Here is a 22,404-nt window from a genome sequence, read left to right as displayed (position 1 = left end):
GATGAGAGGCCACATGTTGATCTAATGTGTTGGATTATGGATCGTAACCAAATGCATTCCCTGCTGGCCTCATGAATTGCGAGTATCTTAGAATGATTTGAAAAAGTGGCAATCATTGTCTGTTTCATAGAACGCCTTGAGATAACAGTGCCACCGTAAGTAAACACATACCCTGTTTTTTATCGAGCTTGATGTGGGTCAGAGAGATAACCAGCATCTGCATGTCCAATTAATTGGGATTTTGATTTTTTCGAATAAAACAATCCCATATCAATTGTTCCACGAAGATATTGCAATATGTGTTTAACTCCATTCCATTGTCTGCGGGTTAATGTAAGACTGTATCTTACTAATAAGTTGACTAAAAAAATAATGTCAGGTCGTGTGCAATTTGTAAGATACATAAGAGCACCAATTGCACTAAGATATGGTACTTCCGAGCCAAGGAGTTCCTCATCATTTTCTGGAGGTCAAAAAGGATCTTTCTTAACATCAAGTGATCGGACAACTATTGGTGAGCTCTAGAGCTTTATCCATATAAAAATGCTTCAAAATCTTTTCTGTATATGTTGACTGGTGGATGTAGATTCCTCCTAATAAATGTTCAATTTGAAGTCTAAGACAAAAAGTTGTCTTTCCAAGATCTTTCATCTCGAATTCTTTCTTTAAATAAGTGGCAGTCTTTAGGAGCTTTTTAGAGGTACCCACCAGATTCAAATCATCAACATATACTGCAGCAAAAGCAAAACCTAATTCTGTTTTGTAAATTAAAATGCATAGACAAAGATTACTATTCATATACCCTTTTTTATTAAGTACTCGCTGAGGCGATTGTACCACATACGCCCCGATTGCTTCAATCCATACAAGGATTATTGTAATTTTATTGAGTACATACTACGTGGTTTTGTATCTGGCATTTTGAAACCGTCGGGAATCTTCATGTAAATATCATTACCTAGTGATCCATATAAGTATGGCGTTACCACATCCATTAGATGCATGTGCAATCTTTCTGTGACTACCAAATGTATTATGAATCTAAAAGTTTTTGCATCCATTACTAGAGAGTATGTTTCATCATAATCAATACCAGATCTCTGTGAGAAACCTTGAGCTACCAGTCGAGCTTTGTATCTCACAATTTCATTTTTCTCATTACGTTTGCGTACAAATACCCATTTGTATCCAACAAGCTCAACACCCTCGGGTGTTCAAATGATTGGTCCAAATACTTCTCGTTTAGCTAATGAACTTAGCTCTGCCTACATTGTTTCTTTCCATTTTGGCCAATCATTTCTTCGTCGACATTCTTTGACGTTTCAAGGTTCCGGATCCTCATTTTCAATATCAAGAGCAACGAAATATAAGAATATATTGTCAACAACAATTTCATTTCAATTCCACCTTATTTCATAATTTAATGAGAACTCACCATTTTCAGGTACCATTGTCTCATCAAGGGCATATGCCTCATCAAGGGCTACATTATCATCATTTACTGTCTTTGCCTCATTAAAGCTTATAATTTTATCAGTTTTAGGTACCTGGGCCTCATCAAAGGCTATAATTCCAAATTTATCGATAATTTCTATTACTCTTTTTTTGGCCTCTTCAGGAGCACCAACTTTTCTTTGTATTTTCCTTTTGTGAGGAATAACATTTTTTGCACCAACTGGTCTTCTACGTTTCACCTGTATTCTAGATGCATTTACTGCAACATTGAAAGATTGTCCCACAGGGACATCAATTTTTTCTGGAACATTTACAGCTGGTAATAAAGTAATTGATTTGCAACATTTTGTAAATGAATAATCATTTGAACTTCTTTTACACGTTGATTTGTGCGAGGATCAAAATGAGATAATGTTGAGGCATTCCAAGTGATCTCATTATACCTTTTAGAAATTTTCTTTTCTCCCCCTGATGGTGGGAAAACAGCCTCATCAAAATAACAGTCGGCAAATCACGCTTTAAATACATCACCTGTCAGGGGCTCAAGATATCTAATGATAGAAAGAGAATCAAAACCAATATATATTTCAAGTCTACGTTGAAGACCCATTTTAGTGCGTTGTGGTAGTGCAATAGAAGCATATAAGACACAACCAAAAACTCGTATGTGAAAGATATTTGGCTGTTGTCTAAACACAAGTTGTAATGGTGAAAATTTATGGTAAGCAATTAGTCGTATGCGAACTAATGATGCAGTATGTAATATGGCATGTCCCCAAGCAGAAACAAGTAATTTTGTATGCATAAGTAAAGGTCAACCAATTAACTGAAGTCTTTTAATAAAAGATTCTGCCAAACCATTTTGAGTATGAGTGTGTGCAACAGGATGTTCAACACTAATTCCAACTGACATGCAATAGTCATCAAAAGCTTGAGAAAAAAATTCAGCGGCATTATCAAGACGAATTGTCTTAGTTGGATAATGGGGAAAGTGTGCCCACCATTTGATAATTTGAGCAAGGAGTCTAGTAAATGCAATATTATGAGTAGAAAGCAAACAAACATGTAACTACCGTGTTGAGGCATCAATTAAGACCATAAAATAATGAAATGGTCCGCAGGGTGGATGAATTGGCCCACATATATCCCTACAAATTCGTTGTAAAAAGGTGGGTGATTCAACAATGACTTTTGAAGGGGATGGTCTAATAATCAACTTGCCTTGTGAGCAGGCAGTACATAGATGATTATTTGATAAAAGGATTTTTTGATCTTTTAGTGGGTACCCATGTGAGTTTTTAATAATGCGACGCATCATTGTAGTCCCCGGGTGACCAAGTCGATCGTGCTAAAGCATAAAAAGTTTCGGATCACAAGATTTTTGGTGTATCACAACATTTGACTCAACTGTCCTAATGATTGTTGTTACCCAAGTATTGGCTTTAGAGAGGGGTGAATAGAGTCTATGGTAAACAATAGACAATTTTGAGTTTTAATTGTTTAGCAAATTCTAATAAACACCTTATAACAATTATGCAATAATCAAGATATAAACTTAAGCAATTAATAGCACAATTGTAAAAGAGAAAAGGGAAGAGAAATGCAAACACTTGACACAATGATTTAGCGAGATTCGGTAACTTCTACTCCTCGGCTCAAGATCCCTCTTAAGACTTTTCTAATCCCACTATGGCACCTCCTTAAAGGTGGAGAACAAACCGGTACAAGAAGCACACCGCTTCTAATTCTTCTTGCTAAGAGAACAATCCTCTCTTAGACTTCTGCTGGATCACACCAACCCTTACAATTGATTATAGATAGAAAGTTGTTGTATAATAATATTTCTCTCAAAGATTGATATATAAATCAAAGCTCACAACTAGAGTATGAATTAATACAAATGAAGCTTAATACTCAATGAATGATATATATGAGAGGATGAAGAAGATGAAGAACAAAAGCTCTTTAATACTCAAGAAGGTTTCTCTATTTTCTCTCCAATACATACACACAATGTCTGAACATTATGTATTTATAACCCCTTTGAAAAATATAGCCGTTAGGAGTAAAATCAGTTTACAGATATGAAATTTTAGTCCATCTGATCGGTCACATAAACCATCTATGCGGTCACTTGGAGTCATCTGATCGGTTACATTGGTGAAGTGATCGGTAGGATAAGATCTAAATGTCATCTGATCGGTCACATAAACTATATATGTGGTCACTTAGACTCATCTGATCAGTTACATGGTGAAATGATCGGTTACATGATAAACCACAAAGATGCGAGTTCACTGTTTCGGCATCCTCTCAATAGTATGACTGATCTGATCGGTTAGATGAAAAAATAAATTTATTTTTCTGTTTTAGTCATCTAACAGATAGCATGGTCTGTTACTTCTGCAATCACTTCTGCATATATATATGTCCATTTACTTTAAGTTTACAATATAAATAAGGAAGTACCCCCCATTTGGATTCAATAAAAAATATAAGAAAATTGAAATCCAACTAAATCAAAATGTAGAAAATCAGTTTTAGTACAAATTGGGGTTCCCGACAGTTTTTGTAAAACTTGACCCTCCGTGTAGACCAATGTAAAAATGATGAAAAAATCCAATAAAATCAGTTTAAACTATTTGAAGTATAAGGAGTAATTACCTGGAAAAATTATTTTGAAAATATCTTTATTTTTTTTTCCTAGTTGGTACTCACACACACATGTCTCTTCTGAGACTTAAACCACTGACCTCCCTTTAGGAAGTAAGAGACCAATACCACTAGGCCACTGGCCCGTTGGTGAAAATATCTTTATTTCAAAAATCCATTTTTCACACTTAGCAAAAAACACAGTTTTTCATGAGGCGCATTCACGGTGCTAATGTCCGTTACCAAGTCATGGTAATAAAGGCTTCACATGCCTTAACCTCTACATTCTAATGACCAATATGAATCATGTGATTGATGTGCATGGTCCTAGCATTTCTAGCTCAAGTGATGAGTTCTTTCAAAACTTATGCAAGCTTGAACTAACTCATTCTTTAGCAATGACTTCAAATCACAAATATATATGATGAAATTCATAGTCTATTGTTAATGGATATAGGAACATATGAATGATGATATGATATGCATGGTCCAATAAGAGATGAGATTCAAATGGATTCATAAATACTTTGACATTGAATCCTAAACACTCACCAAGTTATCTACTCATTTCTTCAAGCTTTGTCCATAATCGTTTAGGCTTGGAGGCATTCTTGTTTTCTTCATTTCTTTGAGTTGCTTATTTGTTCATTGTAGTCCAGGCTATCTTTGGATAGACTTGCATTTGGTTCCTTGCAACTTCATGTCTCTTTGCATCTATTGTTTTCTATTGATCTGATCTTTATTGCTTCATTGAGGTCATTCTTGGAATATGACTTATCTATAACACTCAATGTAAACATTAGACCATAAACACTATTAATGGTTTGTAATCATCAAAATCACTAGATTGTTCTTGGCTAAAGGCTTTGTGCCAACAGTTGTATAGTATAACCCAAAAGAGAAAACAAAAAATTTTTTAAGTACATGATTTTTAGAAGTAATGCAGAGATATTCCACATTTCCTTCATTCGTGGTCTCAATCTGATACCTATTTTGACGTAAATCTTTAAAGCTCAATAAATTTCTTCGAGATTTAGTATAATATAAGGCCTTATCAATGTGTATTATTGTTCCACGTAGTAAAACAATATCGGCTTTTCCGGAGCCTTCAATCAAACTTGTAGTACCTGAAATTATACTAACACTAGCCTTAGTCAATGTTAAGTGGGAAAAATATTTCTTATCTTGAAGAATTGTGTATTGTTGTTCCACTGTCTGCAAGGCATATATCATCGCCATTAATCAATGCATTTGATAGATCCATGCCTATATATATCATGCAAAATTCATATTTAGACTTTATGACAACAGAAACTTTAATACAAGGATAGCACAAAAGAAACTTTTAATTCAAATATAACTGAAGAAACTTTTGTACAAGCACAACAACAAAAACAAACAACAACAAAATACAGACTAATGATGACATGATAAAATATAGTAGATTTAAGTGGTGTGGACATTTCCATCACCAATCAAGTGGTCAATTTTTCCATCACTATCCTCAAAGAAATCTGACATGTCCAGATTTGTGATATCCACTGGCTCATTGAAATCAATGAAATTCATTTCTATATTTTTCCCCTTTTCCTTCAGTGAGGCTTGGTACAGATCAACCAAATGTTTAGGCGTACGAACCGATAACAAATATTTACATCTGTCTTTGAAGTTTGGGCCATTTTTTCCCCCTTTTCATTACAATCCATTTTCTGGGGATATTGTGTGAATCTCTGATTATTAGAATTTGAGGATTGATAACATTCAAGGTAATAAGAATGATTTCTTCCATGACCATATTCACCATTATAACCATTTCGATTACCACAACCATATTCATTACAATTTCTACTACCACGACCATAATCACTACCATGCCCACGTCCACGTCCTTGTCCACGAAGCGAGGCAACATATGTTTCAGGGATCGGTGTCAATCCAGTTAGACAAGACTGGTGGTTTCTTAACAAAAGATCGTTATTTTGCTCAACCACAAGTAAACATGATATTAGCTCTGAATATTTTTCATATCTATGCTCTCGATATTGTTACTGTGAAAGCACATTCGAGGCGTGAAATGTGGCGTATGTTTTTTCTAATAGGAGCTCATCAGTGACAGTATCACCACATAATTTTAACGTAGAGCTGATTTTAAATAGAGCAGAATTGTATTCAGCCACAGTTTTGAAATCCTACAACCGCAGCTCTTGCCAATTGGCTCGAGCTTTTGGGAGGATAGTAGTTTTCTGATGATCGTATCTTTCTTTCAAATTTTTCTACAAATTTAGTGGATCTCTTTCACTGAGTATTTAGTTTTTAGTTCCTCGCTAGTATGGCAACGAAGAAAAATCATGGCCTTTGCCTTATCTTGTAATGATGCATCATTTTTTTCTTGAATTGTGATTCCAAAACCCATGGCATCTAGATGGATCTGAGCATCTAGAATCCAAGATAAATAATTTTTGTTGGAAATGTCCAGAGCCACGAATTCCAACTTTATCAAATTTGACATTTTCAGAATAACTAGATGTAATAACAACACAATTTTAGCATAGTATAAAAATAAGCGTATATTTTAGTAATAAAATGGCATTAAGTAAAATAATATGAACTATTATAATTTAAGCAATAAAGACGGTGAAACCGGCCATTAAATCATTAATTGATAAAGGCGGTTAAACCGATCATTAAATAAAAAAGGCGAAAATAAATACAATTTTCTTACCCTTTGGAATGAAAAATACAATATTCTTTGGTAAAGCAAGCAAACCTAACAATCGACCAAAACTAATATCACAAAATAGATATATAAAGTTGAGATAGAAAGAGAGCTTCTTTTTCAAGTCTCAGATGGTTAGAGCTTGGACTGATAACGTGTTGTAAATATAAGAAAGAATATAATCTAAGGCGAAAGAAAACTGCAAATACGGAAGACAGACAAATCTACTATGATTTAATTATTATCATTCAAGTGTATCAAGACAATACAGCATTTCCCCTATTTATAGGGGATGAAACCGACTATAGCTGTCATATGCACCAATAGTTTTAAGTTCCTTCTTCTCTTCAGTAATCGGCGCCATCATCACAATTGATCAAGTTGCTTTACAATTCACAACCTCAATGCATGTACTGACATTACATTAAAGATTGTGGAGCCCACAGGTATTATAACAGAACTCATATTTTATTAAACACAAATACATTACTACAATACATACGAATTTAAGAATGCAAGTTTGTTTCGAGTACCATAACCTCATTTAGAAGGTTGTTATGGTATAGATTGTTCGAAAAGAGTTTATGTAAACTAACAATGATGATACCTGCAATTACATAAAATAATAATAATAATAATATAATTGATGATTTTCTAAAATTAGGTTTCAAAGCAATGACACCATATCTATGTATCAAGCCGCGTTGAAGGAATTTTGTCGAATATGACTTCACCTGAATTGAGTCTTATGACGTTGGGTTGTAATAGCGAATAACCATCTCATAAAAGCACTTTGGAATGTAATCTGGGAAAATTCGAAAAGTTCCATCTCGAGTTATATGTGATCAAAACCAACCATAGAAAATTTGCAATAACAATATAAATACATCATGTAATGTTGTCCCCTTCATTACTATAGTGTGCCAATCTGTCATATCAGATAATGTCCCCTCCAGTGATCGATGCTCCTAACAAGTCTTGGGCATGAAACTGGTATCTTTCAAAATGATCATAAAAGAGAAAGAGAGGATTTATTTTAACAAAGAGCCAGAATTCACTATAAATATAAAATAAAAATAAAAATTATGAATATACATATACAGTAGTGTTCAATTGCTCCATGGTGAACAGGAAGCAATATACTCACTTTTACTCATAGCCTTAAGATCTAATCCAATAGTTATTGGGGAGAATAATTATTTTAGGAAATTAACATTATTTTAATTAGCCATTAATTATGAAATAACTATATTTGATACATTCTTAAAGAAAAAAATATATTTAACCGTGAATTGCCATCACCCCACCGCCACTATCACCTCTACCCCGCCATCACCTCCCCCACCACCACCACATACACCACACCACACCACCTCCACCTAGACAGATTTGATGGCTACTTTTGACTAAGAATTACCAAATCTACAAATTAATTGGCGATTTGAGAGACAACGGGTGAAGCTTGCGCAGGGCGAACTTGAACTGGAATAGCGGCGATGGAAACTGAAAGATATGGGTTTTGATATAGGTTTTCAACTTTTGATTCTTGCAGACTAAACTGAAATATATGGGTTTTGAACTTCTGATTCTTGTAGATTTTGTAGTTTGCAGTTGCACAGAGAGAGAGAAAAAGAGAGGGCAAGTTCAGAGTTGAGAACGAGAATAGAGATGGAGGCGATTGGGGAGGCTAAAATGATTTGCATATATATATATATATATATATATATATATATATATATATATGGGCAAAAACAACCAACCAGTCAAATGGTCAAATCTACAGGTCAAAAAGCAGATTTGGTACTGGAGTTGCTGCAGTTATAGGATTTGGCTGATTTGATTTTGATGTAATGATAATGATATTTGGTGTTTGGAGTTTGACAAAGTACAATAATTTATCATCAAAATAATAACTACTAAAATTTTGAACTACTGTATTTTTGTTTTTTTCTCGTGGCCCATCATCCATGGGCTATAAATTTTGAAGCCCCTTAAATTTTGAGGTCCTAAGCAACCGTCTTTGTCGTCATGGGTCAGGGCCGGCCCTAAACTTATTTGGCTGGCGGCTAAGTTAACTTGGGCTTGATTAGATGGACTAATACTATTATTTTTTTTTTTTTTTTTTTCTGGTTGAGCTAAAATTAGTATAGTAAAAAAAATTATTTTTTTATGTACCGTAGACTAAATATGAGTTCCACTAAATCATAGTGAAATATAAAAAAATAATTAGAATATATAAATATTCTTACACAGACACATATACATACAAGAGATAACTCAAGCACTCGAATCTGTCAAGATATAAGAGACAATCGTAGTGTTCAGACTTCAGAGCTTAGTCCAGTCTAGGCTTCCAGGTGGGCTAGACAAGGTATATGCATTGTTGGGCCCCAACCCATATAAAGTCCATCTTCCACCAAGGGACACACAATAAAGGTCCAAAATCAATTGTACTCTTCTAATTCTTTTTATTTTTTTATTTTTTTTATTTTTTTTTTGGGTAATGTAAAAGACATATTAGAAATCTTGACAAATTAGTAGATGGTTAGACCAAGGATACTTACTAGTCCACTTGAAATAAGACTCTGATTAAAAAAGACTAGATTCGCAAGAATATAATAAGATTTTCTAAAGAAAATTAATTATTAATTTTGATTGGATTGGATAACAAAATGCCACCATTCAATAATTTCTCTAAGAAAGTGTGATTTGATATCATTCAAATTTTTCTTCAAGTATAACCCCTCAATTTGGGTACAAAAGTAAGAAAATAAATTGTGAATTTGTGATAAAATCTAGAAAATGTGAAGGAAAAAAGAAGGACTTCTTATAACTTTTTACAAGTTCGATTTTCTTTATAAAAGTAGCAAAATGATGAGGAAGGATGAAAATTACTTTACATTTTCCATTCCATTTCATTTCTTTCTTTGTTTTATTTTTTATTTTTTATTTTTATTTTTCTCACTATTGTTGAGAACTGAATTAAGAGTCTAGGTCATCAAAGACAACAGAACAATGACATTTACTCTTCCATCCAAGGTTGGGACCGTCCATAATTATCACAATACAATATTAACGACTAAATTCTTCTAATACATATTTTGATAGGTTGGATGGACATATCCCTCTCTTTCTCTGAAACCAAATGAGGATTCAATTGGAGCGTTCTTTTAATCTAAGAAGACGAAAAAGGATCCCATTCAATACGTCATGTGCATCAAAATGATACTCTCTTTTTTTTGGGAGGCTTTGAGAGGATCCCCTTCAATGCGTTCTGTGCACCAAAATGATATATTTTTTATTTTATTTTTTTTGTTGGGTAGGCTCCCTTGATTATAAGTAATGCTGGTGGCGATGAAAGGCAGTGGCGGTGGAGGGTGGCTGTAATGACAACGGTGGTGGTGGCGGCGGCAATGACAGTTGTAGCAGTGGAGTAAGGTGGTGGTGGAAGATAGTGGTGGTGGCGAAAGGTGGTGGCAACAATGGCAGCAATGGAAGAAAGTGGTGGCGGAAGGAGGTGATGGCTGCGGTGGAAGGTGGTGGCGGAAGGCAACCACGGTGTTAGTGGCGCGAAGGAAGGTGTTAATAGCAGTGGTGGTGGTGGAAGGCAGTGGTGGTAGCGGTGGTGTTGGTGCAGAAGGCAGCGGTGGTAGCGGTGGCGGTAGTGGTGGATTATGGTGGCTGCGGTGGTGACTAACAATTTCATTCCTTGTAATGAATTTTTGTTCTATCTATTTAGATGTGAAATGGATTTTCATTCCAAATAAATGGTCGTTCTCATTCTAAATATCATATCAAATAAGAAAACGGTTGGAATAAAATGTTTTATTCATGCGTATTAAACGAAACATCATATACTATTTACACAACACAATATATCGGTTATGTAATATTATAATATAAATCAACCAACACAATATATCGGTTATGCAATATTATAATATGAATTAATTATGTAAAATCATATGTCACATGAGAGGATCTGAGTTCTTTAGTGTAAGGTTAAAAGCTTAAAAAAAATTATTAATAATAAATAAATTGAATACGAAACTAATTAAATATTTAGAACAAAATAATATCAAAATGTTACTTTATCTCTATCTTTTCTTCATGGCACTCATGAACGTGTGAAAACAATCTTTTAATAGAATTAATAATAATTCATAAGGATACAAGTTTGGACTACCAAAAACTTAATTCTTGCTGAACATACTATCATTGCTATTTTCAAAGTCAAATAATTTTTATATTTGTTATTTTATTAATTTACTTGTGCCAAACTCATTTTTATAACCCTCAAATGACCTTAACATTGTTTATCAAAATTGGTCTTTTCTGATCCGAATTCTTGTGACCCACTTTAATATATGTAACATTTTTATCCAGATAAGGTTATTTTTTAGGAAGCACAAGTACTTATTTTAAGCTATCTCAAATCTTCCAATACTTTATAGATTAGCAGATACGGCCTGAAATACGACAAAAAGTATTTGAATAGTAAATATTTTATTTTTTTATCGAATATGATTGGAATACGATAGGGACAATGCAATAATACGTTTTAGATACTTTTAGTAGTTTTGTAATTATTTGTTAATGATTATTACATATAAATAGTGCTAATGACCCATATTTAACATTTAATGAAGTCAAAGTTTTATAGTTTCGAAAAAATGAAGTTGACCAAAATGCTGACTTGGATATGAAAAAACACAAGGTGCCACTTTTAGATATATAAGTACCACTTTTTGTTTATCAGGTACCACTTTTGTTTTTGGCATACAAGTACCACTTTTTGTGCATGTAGATATCACTTTTTGTGCATCAAGTACGATTTTTTGTACAACACAAAAAGTAATATCTGATGACAAAAAGTAGTACCTACTTGCACAAGAAACAGTATCAATGTGTCTAAAAGTGATACTCTCTGAGGGTAAATAGTATTTTTTCATGTTTTCATTTTTTTGAAATTATGAAACTTTGACTTTATCAAATAGTAAATATGGATCATTAGCACCATTTATATGTAATAATCCCTATTTAAAAAATATATATATATATAGAATTCAATGCAATTTAAAGAATACTATGGATTAATTAAAAAAATATTAGATTTAAGAAAATAAAAATTAGGGTAAACTGCATTTAACCTCCCTTGACTTTCACCATTTTGCAATAAAACCCCCCCTTTACTATATTTTTGTTAATAAAGCCCCCCTCAACTAATCGAGGGGATTTTTTTTTTTTTTTGTTGCCAAAAATACCCTCACCAACCAAATTAAAGGCGGTTTTATGCAATTTGTCTAATTTTGTGAATTTAGTTAAAAAAAAAAAAAAATTCTTTTCTTGTATAATAATATTTGAACTTATATTTTTCGTTACATATATATTATTGTACTTTTAATTAAAGAAAAATATTTAAAAAATTAAAAAATAAAATTCATAGTTGTGAATGCAAACACATGCTAATTCCTTAGCGCGTGTCTAGTATTGTTAAATTCTGTAATATATATATATATATATATATATATATATATATATATATATATATATATATTATTTTTTTACTTAAAAATAATAATAATAATAGAGAAAAGCTTACTATTCTATGCCACACAAATACTTGTTGTAATTAAATTTTATTTAAATAAAAATATACTATCCGTTAATTTAACTCTAAATTCTAAATTATTAATTTATTTAAAATTATATGAATAACAGGATAAAAAAAATACTTTATTTATATCGTGTTAGTGGGTCCAACACTATCACAACCCCACTTTGAAAGGTGGCTCAAACTCTCTCCATATATATATATATTTTGGTTAAATAACTCTCTCCATACTTGGTCATAATTTAAAATATACTATCGGTTAATTTTTTAAAAAAATAAAAAAATCAGAATTTCATTGTTAAAAATGGAAATACTATCGGTTAATTTTTTTTAAAAAAAAAATAAATCAGAATTTCATCATTGTTAAAAATGGAAAAGGAAAAAATAAAAAATTTGCCATGCTTTATGAGACGACAGTGAGCCAAATTCTAAATTATTAATTTCTCTCTACTTCTCTCTGGTGAATGTGTGTTTTTTTTTTTGTTCGTTCCAAGGCAAAGACGACCACACAAAGGAAGCAAAGACGACCACAACAAACCAAGACCCAACATCCGCCGGTGAATGTCAACAGAACGATTATTATAGGAATTCTTTATCCTCTTCCATGGCTTGAATTTCCCCAAAAAAAAATAATAATAATAATTTCTCAGATCATCATCTTCTGCTTCGCTTAGACGACCACCACCCATAAAAATCTTCTCTCTAAAAACTCTATATAACTCAAGGATCAGGCGTGGATCGACCCATGATGGTGATAACGAACTTGCCGGCACCAAACTTTTCAAATCTGGCGGTAGAATCCTCCACCATCAACTTCCTCTGCAGTTATGGCGGTAGAATCCACTACAACACAGCCACGCGGTCAAATCAAGGATGGGTGAGATTAAAAAACAAACAAAATCAAGGCTGTTGTTGTGTGCTTTACTTTTCACCGCTATGTTTCAATTCTGTTCCTCATCTGCCAAACAGATTCACAACAACAAGAAAATGCAGACCCAATCCCCCAATTGTATGGGTTCCTCCTTCATTTTCCCTGTTCATGCAGATGTCTATCCTAATGGGTATGTGATTATGTCTCTATATCTATAAATTCTTTCATTGGTTTTTGTGTTTGTTAACTGATTGGATTTTTAGGATTTTTTGGGATTGTATAATTTGTTTAAATTTGTTGATTTTTTGTTTTGGGGAATTTTCTTTTCCTTTTACTTTTTTTTTTTTTTTCAACTTTCCTGGAAAATTTCATGACCCATTTGTTTCATGTCTAAATTTTTTTGCAGTTTCTTTGAAAAACAAACCTCTAATTTCTGATGAGTCTTCCCAGAAATATTGACTGTCACATGTTCTAAAGGATTGACACCATTCATATGATTAGTCCCATTTTATAGATTGATAGAACTTATACATAGCTGAATTTTGACAATTGTGGCATTGTATATCAATCAAAATTTTATATAACTCAATATATAGTCAAAACTCTTCAGAATTTATATCATTGATGTATCAAACAGGGGAACCAAAAATTGGTCCAATTTTTGTAAGCCGTCGGGGGGATTGGATGAATTGTCCATAAAGCAATTCCTCTAATTTGATTCTTTTACCTATTGCACCTACTTTCACAAGTTGGAATTTGGTAGATAATATTAGTGACCCTTTTCTCAAAATTCCTGGTTAACTCATCGTGCTATTACTCATTCTATGATTTGAATGAAACAATGATATGGCTGTGACTATGACTAGAGCTTTGTCGAGTTGAAATGAATCGAGTGTTATTTACTTAATATATAAGAGAATCAACACCAATTTTCCTCGGAACTTCAAATTTTTTTTTTTTAATGGGGTTTCTTTGCATTTTTTTGGGTAAAAAGCACGAATTTATTACCAAAAAGATGAGATTAACAAAGAATTTTCTTCCCCAGAGTTGTATCTCCTAGCAGTTTCATGCTTGTGTACATTTGTCATTTACAGTGATCAAAATTCATAGAATTTTCATGATATGCCTCTTCTGACAATCTTAAGAGCCTTAAGTTCGTTTCAATATGCAGGTTCTTCTTTGTTTATGTGATAATAGGAAATCCACCCAAAACCTACCATCTTGATATAGACACCGGCAGTGACCTTACTTGGGTCCAATGTGAAGTACCAGCCAAACTGCACAAGGTAAATTCTTCATTCATTTGACAAGAAAACTCGAGGACTATTTTTCATTGTTTTCTCATCTCTCTCCCTCTATGCATGTGTGTATACAGCCCCACCACAATTCATACAAGCCCAAGAACAATGTTGTATGCTGTAAGGACCCCTTATGTGCCTCTGTCAACCAACCGCCGGATCATCCCTGCAGGAGCCCCAATGATCGATGTCACTATGTGGTTGAATATGCCGACCATAGTTCTTCTCTTGGTGTGCTGGTTAGAGACTACTTTACCTTCAATAAAGCTGCTAATAGACACATTCTGGCCTTTGGGTAGGTAATTGCCTTCTCACTTTATCTGAACCAAAACTTGCTTAAATGTGATTGTGATCCCAACTAACTTTTATCTTAGTCAAGTTCGAGAACAATTACTGTCTTCTGTTTTTTCAGACAAATGTCAATTAGCATTTTGGGCATTTTAATTTTCATTAATGAGAGAAAATACTTCAAATGTCAACAATCTATGTTACCTCAGTTTACTTGAAGTGAACTATCTAAGTTGGTCAAAATTCAGAAATGACTCATGCTTGAAGTGAACTATCAAACTTTTTCTTTTTCACCTTTCATTTAAATTTTCTACCCATCTATCTCTTTAGTGTGAAAGAAGGAGCATATCATTGGGTCTTCATCCTCAGTTTACTCAAGGACATCGATAAGCTAAACCAATTAGGTGTTGGTTCCAAATATTTTGGGCTAAGAAAAATAACCTTCAAGATTTAAAACTAAACTAGGCAAAAAAACTGGACACCAAATAGACATGGAAAAACCCTACAGTATAGAAGGAAAAAAAAAATCTGGGGGGCCAAACCAACGATAATCTCCACTAATAAAATCAACCAGTACAACTTTGTTCTCAAGTTATGCCCTAACTTGAGAAGTTACAATCAGAGAATTCCAAAATAATGCGATCTACTTTTACTACAACCAACCCTTCCTAAACGCCCATTGGAAAAACGATCCTCCCTAAGAATCTAAAACAGAATAGTTGAAAAACAGTACCTTCGCAACCTGCGAAACCTATCTCTCATCTTCGTCATTGCACTATTCACCGCAAAGCCAAATACCTGCTCAACGGAAGATAACACCGAACACAAGACCGTGCATACAAACTCCTGGGTAGGGTGATAGATACCCGAGCCTTACACCGTTTATCACTCCACGAGATGCCCCTCGCCATCCGTGTTCTCACTACCAAACTTGTAGGTTTGAGAGAAGGGGTCCGATATATTTTTTGTTTTGTGCATAAACTCCCTCTACCCATCAACTCCCTCATAAGGTTACATCTCTCTCAACTCATACTTTGGAGGTGCCAACAACACGCAAACGCCAACAACATGCATACGCCAACACTGATGCGTCAACCACGTGTACCATACCGATACTTCGCCAACACGCATATGCCTACAACATGCATACGCCAACCACACTCATCCTGATACTTTGGTGCACCACCATGTGTTGATATGCCAATAAGGCGCATACTGCAACCAACACTCATGCGCACAATACGCATAACTCAATGCGCCTACAAGGTGCATACGTCTTCTGAAATACACCCAATTATATAGCCAAATACATCCATCCAAATCATATCACCCACGAGAAATATCAATGCGGACGCCATGTCCACAATTTTATCACTTGTGGGTGAAATAACCCAACATTAGGCAGTAGTTTCTATCAATTGAACCTCGCTATATACCTGTCTTGAGATAATTAGATCTTTTTTGTTATGTTCTGTCTTTAGCTTCTATAACTAACTCTCTCATGACTCATTGGCAGGTGTGGATACCATCAGAAATTTTCTGATCCATCTCCTCTTCCTGTCGATGGAGTTTTTGGCCTTGCTGACGGCAAATCAAGCATTCTGCGGCAGCTACACAGTCTAAGTCTAACACGGAATGTAATTGGTCATTGTTTCAGTAGGCGAGGGGGAGGATTTCTTTTCTTTGGAGATGGTCTCATCCCTTCAGGAATTGTTTGGACACCAATGGAAACCAATCCCTTGTAAGTACTCCCATGGAACTACTCCATATTGCCACTTCTTTCTTTGGATCATCTCATTATGATTTATTTCAGGAACCACTACTTGTCTGGACCAGTGGACCTCCTGCTTGGCGAGCAGACTCTTGTTGCCGAGAATCTTGATATAGTTTTTGACAGTGGGAGCACATACACTTATCTTAATTCCCATACATACAACAATACACTAAGGTGGGGAGGTTGAGTGTTCAAGCCCTGCCAGGGCAATATTGTGTGTGTGTGCATGCGCGTTTGCTTGAACTTCGGGAAAAAAAAAAACTCATTCTGATTAGTGTTTTCAGATTATGACGGAGTTAAAGACAAAGCCATTAAAGGCAGTTGAGGATGAACTACCAGCGTGCTGGAAAGGTGCCAAGCCTTTTCGATCCATAGAAGCAGTCAAAAACTACTTCAGTCCCTTAGTGTTAAGGTTTAGGAACAATGTTCGTTTTGCATTACCACCTGAAAATTATCTCATCGTTACTGTAAGAACATCTTGAAACCAGTTTTACTTGAATTATGACTAAAAGATAGAACAATTATACATTCATAACTTGGACAGTTGACAAGGTCTTGCTTTACAGTCTCGTGGCAATGTGTGCATGGGGATTCTGAATGCAGGCGAAATAAATTTGGAACATCCGAATATCATTGGAGGTAAGAAATGCTAAAGAACAAAAACCCAAATACACATATTTTGTTTGTGCAAGAGTTGATTTGATTTGAGTTAACATATGTATTGCTTTTACAGACATTTCTATGTTAGACAAGGTGGTGGTTTATGACAATGAGAGAAGGATGATTGGATGGGCTTCTTCGAATTGCGATAGGCGATTTTGAACTTTTTTCTTGTATCTTTCTTCAACTCGAGTATGATTAGAGCATTTTTACTTGAAAATTTTACAGTTTGTGATAATAATATTGTTTCTCAACCTTAGCAGAGCATTGTCATGCAATTGAAGATTCTTGAGAAGAGACTAGAGGAATAAGGCTGAAAGGTAGATAATGTAACTGGTGTAAGGCAATGGATTTTCACCAGGGATATCATACAATAGCATGAAAATAAAATTTATAGAAATATATATATACACACACAATTATATATTGAGGAGGATACAAGTTATATTTTTATTTTGATTTTAATTTTAATTTTAATTTTAATCTTTCTTTCTAATGTCTGGCTTTCAAATGTGACTCAAAATTCTCCAGATGACTTATTTCTGCAGTAACTCACAGTGTAACTCTACCATATTTACTTTGAAATTTTACTACTTTAAATTGTGAATTTCACCGAATCTGTGTCTTAGATTTGGAATTGGAAAAAGTTAAGCTCAAAATTTGTATTAAAGTTTTGGTCTTTTGGGCTCAGCCTTCATATCAAAATATTCTCTTCTTTATTTATTTATTTATTTATTTTGTCTCTCTTCTTAAAATTTCTTCTTGCACAAAAATGTATGTGAGGCTAAGAAGCACAAATATAAATACAAATAGGACACAATACGAGTACGGCAATTCAATAAATTTTTAAAAAACAAAATATGATACGGCATGATACGATAATAGAAAATTAATAAATTATATTTTTATATATTAAAAAATTAAATTTTAGTCAATTTATTTTTTAAAAATATTATGAATCTAAATGCAATCATCAAATTAACATCGGAGTTAGTTTCACAATTTATAAAACAATCATCTTTAGTCTTCACTTAATAAAATTTGAAATGTTTTTTTTTTTTTTTTTATCAATTATGTTATGTTATTTTTGTTAAAAAAATAATAAAAAAAAAAATTTTAAAAAAATCATTTTAATGTTCAAAACTTATTAAAAATGTATTATGAAGCATCTGATAAGTATTAAATAAGCAATTGAAATATTTTAGAAGTATCGGACGTATATGTTTAAGGAGTATCGAAAATGTATGCGCGAGAATCTGAAGAGTATTGATATTCAACATGTATGCAATATGAATACGTCATTCCTGTAGACGTATTCATGCATCTTAGATGTGAAGTAAACTAAATTGAATATGCCACAGTACTAAAAATACTGTTTTCAAAAGACATTCTCAAAACCAAATCATTTTTGGTATTTCTTCAGCACTTTAAATTTTATTTTACTTGTGCCAAACTCATTTATAACCCTCAAATTTATTATTATTTTTATTATTTTTCTCCGTTTAGTAAAATTGTACTCCAAAATTAAACTTTAATTTCTAACAATATAGTATAGGTCTGGGTTTTATTTATTATTAGAGTACCTGACTCTGCAAATCTTCTGTCTCTACCCAAGAAAAAGATTGCCCGCTTTTATCTCTCTATATTCTCTGCAAATCTTCTCTCTCTGTCTCTTTCCTCCATTAAATTTGAGTTTCAAATTGACAATTTGATTTCACTTCAACACTAATAGAAGACCCAAAACCCCACATTTATTTCATTCTCTCTCACCAAGAAGCCTTGAATCATCTCACAAATGGAGAAGAAATCGATGGTGATGGTGAGATTCTTTTTAGTATATGATCTTTTTGCTGAGGTATGGGGATATATACCTGGGATTGCATTTGATTCTCTGTTTAATTTTCTGTATGTGAAACAGAGAGAGCCTTTACATTTGACAACTACGACCGCCTCTCTCTCTCTTTCGCTTTCTCTCTCTATATATATCAGGCAAGAGAGAGCCTTTACATTTGATTCTCTGTTTAAATTTTATGTATGTTAAACAGAGAGAGCCTTTACATTTGACAACGACGACCACCTCTTTCTCTCTCTCTATCGCTCTCTCTCTCTCTCTCTATATATATATATATATATATATATCATGCAACAGAGAGAGAATCTCTCTCTATATACAGTAGCTTGTAGTCTCCGTTTCTTCTTCTTTGTTGGAAATGGAAGCAGAGTGAGTCTTCACAGATTTGAGCTGGTTTCAAACAGATCGGAGGACCTTCCTCTTCGGCGCAGACCTAGAAATTGGAGGTACAGAATTCAATTTTTTTTTTTTCACCTTCTATTTTATTAATTTCTGTTCAATTAGTGAAACCATGTTTGTTTAAACTTTAAAGTGTGATTATTAGCACCAAACTCAATAACATTGTTGTTTAATCCCTTGAAATATATATACTCAACACACTTGTTTACATTGCACAATGATATTAATCTAAACCCATTGTTGGGATTAATAATTTTTTTTTTTTTTTTTTGCATTAAGTGATTTGGACCTAGCTACTTCTTTACACTTGTATTAAGTGATCATCCCTATATATACTTATTTAGTTATCTGTACACACACTTTTGCATTGCCTTTTGAAAATGGTTTTGAATTTATTAAGTTTTCAGGAAAATGGGGACTAATACTATACTATAATCAACAGAAATGGCACGTTAACATTTCTGCTTTAATTTTCTTCCATTACAGGAAGTGGTAACCAAAATTCCTTTCCATGGCCATGGAAAACTTAGATTTCATTGCATCTGTTTGGAGGATGTTATCATCGTCCTTAAGCTGGTACTTTTCTTGGCGGCGAAATACCCCACCATATCTGCTCATACCTGCTTCCAAGGTCACTGCGGATGATGATGATGAAGAAACAGCCATGGCTCCTCCTCCCTCTTCTGATTATTTGTTCTGCAGGCTTGCCAACAAGAAGCTCTTCAGGGTCAAGAATGGCAGGAGTGTCCTACCCGATGATGCAAAGTGCTTGATGTCCTCCCACGGATGGCTGGCCTTTTTAAACCCTCGTGACTGTTCTCTACTATTAACCAATCCCCTCATCTCCCCGGTTCCGCCCACCATCAGCCTTCCCTTCTTGGGAACGCGTTACATAAGAAGGCTTGTCATGTCATCTGCTCCTACATCGCCAACTTCTACCACCGACGGGGATGAGTGCATAGTAATGGCTATTGCAACAAAGACTAACACACTGTTACATAGGAAGAATATGCTATTCTTCTGTAAACCAGGTGACGAGTCCTGGGAAGTCCTAGACAGTGAGTTGAAGCACGACTACACGGTTGCATATTCGAGCAAAGACCGGTTGTTCTATTGCATAGATGGCTTTGCAAACATTGAAACCTGGGATCTTCGCGGTCCTTCCCCACTGAGAATCTGTATTGACACTTCCAGAATTCGGACACCCAATTTACCAGTGTCTGAATTGAATTTGAGATTAAACAAAAGCCTCAGGCTGAAAATGTACCTGGTGGTGGACTCGTGTTCTGGGGATGTTCTGTTAGTTTGGAGGTATACTGCACCCCTTGAGGATGATGGCACCATCATTGACTTGACTGACAGGCGTTGGACGCGAATCTCTTTCACTACGCTTCGGTTTGATGTTTACAAGCTCAGTGTGGCTAAAGGAAGTTGGGACCCTGTGGAATGCCTCCGTGATCGAGTGGTGTTTGTGGGTTTATGTCAGCCCTTCATACTCTCAGCTCAAGACTTCCCTCCTGGAGTAGTGATGCCTAATTCAATCTACTTCTCCGATGACGTCCAAATGTATGACGACCAGAAGAAGGACGATGTTGGTATCTACAACTTGCGAGATTTCACTGTTGCACCCCTTTTTCCCTCTCATCATCCATTCAACAATATCCCTCTACCCCCCATTTGGTTCACCCCTAACCGATGCTATAACTAATTTTATAGTAGTAGGAAAAATATCTCTATATTCTTGTCGATTGTATAATTGTTTATGCTGTTAGCAAAACTTATACTAGGATCTATTTAAAGGGTATAATGGAGAGCGTGTATACATTGGAATTGACTCAAGAGGGGATTGGAATTTTCATATCTAAAAATGATATATATTTAAGAAATTAATTTATGAAGAAAAGCATGGTAGTACAATGTTGGTTTGTTTTTCAAACTTGACTTCAATTAATTGTGGCTTTCACTTGACATTGAATTATATAGGGTGTATGGTCATTTAGTAGATTATGCAATATCTGTGAACTCATGTTTCCTAATTTATTGTGCAACTATTTGATACTTTTCTAGAACAGTTCTCTGAATCATTGACAGAGATTGAAATGATCTCTTCTTAATAGGCATATAGTATTAATGTGTGCAATTAGGAAGCACATGTTGATAATTCAACCCTCTTATGTTGGTCTAAATTTGTAGACATTTAGGTTTGAAGTTTGCAGGCTGTATGTGCTTAACAGAAGTTGAGACTATGTAGAATGCTTCGGTGATAAGAGTTATGTTTGTGGGAAAGAATCAGACCTTCATGCTGATAATGGCCGATTTCAGAACAACCGGGACTTCTGAAAATGATGTTGTGCCATCCAATTCTTTTAGAACAGAATCAGGAAGTCAACGATGAAGCTTTCAGTTAGCCTTCTTTCAGGTCAGTCATCTTCTGTGACAGAACAAGCCTCTGAAGTCTCATTGGAAAAAGTTCTGAAATTGGAGTAATAGGTCCTCGCCATACCTTCCATAATAACCCTAGAGAGTTACAGGTAAAGTTAACCTTCACAATTCCTACTTTACTTGTGATAACTTACATGTAACACCATGTGTTCGAAATATATTGATGTCTCTCGGTGGAAGATTTTGTCTTTGCACCTTGAATGTGGTGATTTGTGAATTCCCCAAATTGTTTGTAATATATAAATATATCATTGCACCTTGAATATGCTGATAAATATATCATTGAACCTTGAATATGCTTTTAAATATATCATTGCACCTTGAATATGATTTTAAATCTGGTGGTTACAGAATGCTGAATGCATTTTGAAGTAGTGGCATAT

At 34.2% G+C, this 22,404-nt stretch overlaps 2 protein-coding genes across 2 annotated transcripts; both read left to right on the top strand.

The window, feature by feature from the left end:
• The first annotated feature begins 12,884 nt into the window (after positions 1-12,884).
• LOC132272508 (aspartic proteinase Asp1-like) lies at positions 12,885-17,811 on the top strand. The gene is made up of 9 exons (XM_059773642.1): positions 12,885-13,314; positions 13,407-13,498; positions 14,480-14,594; positions 14,684-14,901; positions 16,411-16,635; positions 16,708-16,850; positions 16,942-17,135; positions 17,235-17,307; positions 17,402-17,811. Exons 1-9 carry the CDS (start codon positions 13,183-13,185, stop codon positions 17,488-17,490), a joined length of 1,281 nt encoding a protein of 426 aa, XP_059629625.1. The 5' UTR covers positions 12,885-13,182; the 3' UTR covers positions 17,491-17,811.
• Positions 17,812-18,454: 643 nt separating this feature from the next.
• Positions 18,455-21,495, top strand: LOC132273703 (uncharacterized). The gene is made up of 2 exons (XM_059774735.1): positions 18,455-19,626; positions 20,066-21,495. The coding sequence occupies exon 2, from the start codon at positions 20,091-20,093 to the stop codon at positions 21,285-21,287; it is 1,197 nt and encodes a 398-aa protein (XP_059630718.1). The 5' UTR covers positions 18,455-19,626; positions 20,066-20,090; the 3' UTR covers positions 21,288-21,495.
• Positions 21,496-22,404: the final 909 nt, after the last annotated feature.

This window comes from Cornus florida, unplaced genomic scaffold, assembly GCF_030987335.1.
Source record: "Cornus florida cultivar Cherokee Brave unplaced genomic scaffold, ASM3098733v1 CherokeeBrave_3.0.0_Hap2_Chr09, whole genome shotgun sequence".
Taxonomy (NCBI): Eukaryota; Viridiplantae; Streptophyta; class Magnoliopsida; order Cornales; family Cornaceae; genus Cornus; species Cornus florida.
Note: the sequence above shows the minus strand (reverse complement) of the source record. Positions and strands in the feature narration are given on the sequence as shown.

Coding starts and splice junctions, on each gene's coding strand:
- LOC132272508 (XM_059773642.1), top strand. CDS start 13,183: ATGATGGTGATAACGAACTTGCCGGCACCAAACTTTTCAAATCTGGCG. Junction 14,595..14,683: donor TACCAGCCAAACTGCACAAG/GTAAATTCTTCA, acceptor GTGTGTATACAG/CCCCACCACAATTCATACAA. Junction 16,851..16,941: donor CAATACACTAAGGTGGGGAG/GTTGAGTGTTCA, acceptor CTCATTCTGATT/AGTGTTTTCAGATTATGACG.
- LOC132273703 (XM_059774735.1), top strand. CDS start 20,091: ATGGCCATGGAAAACTTAGATTTCATTGCATCTGTTTGGAGGATGTTA.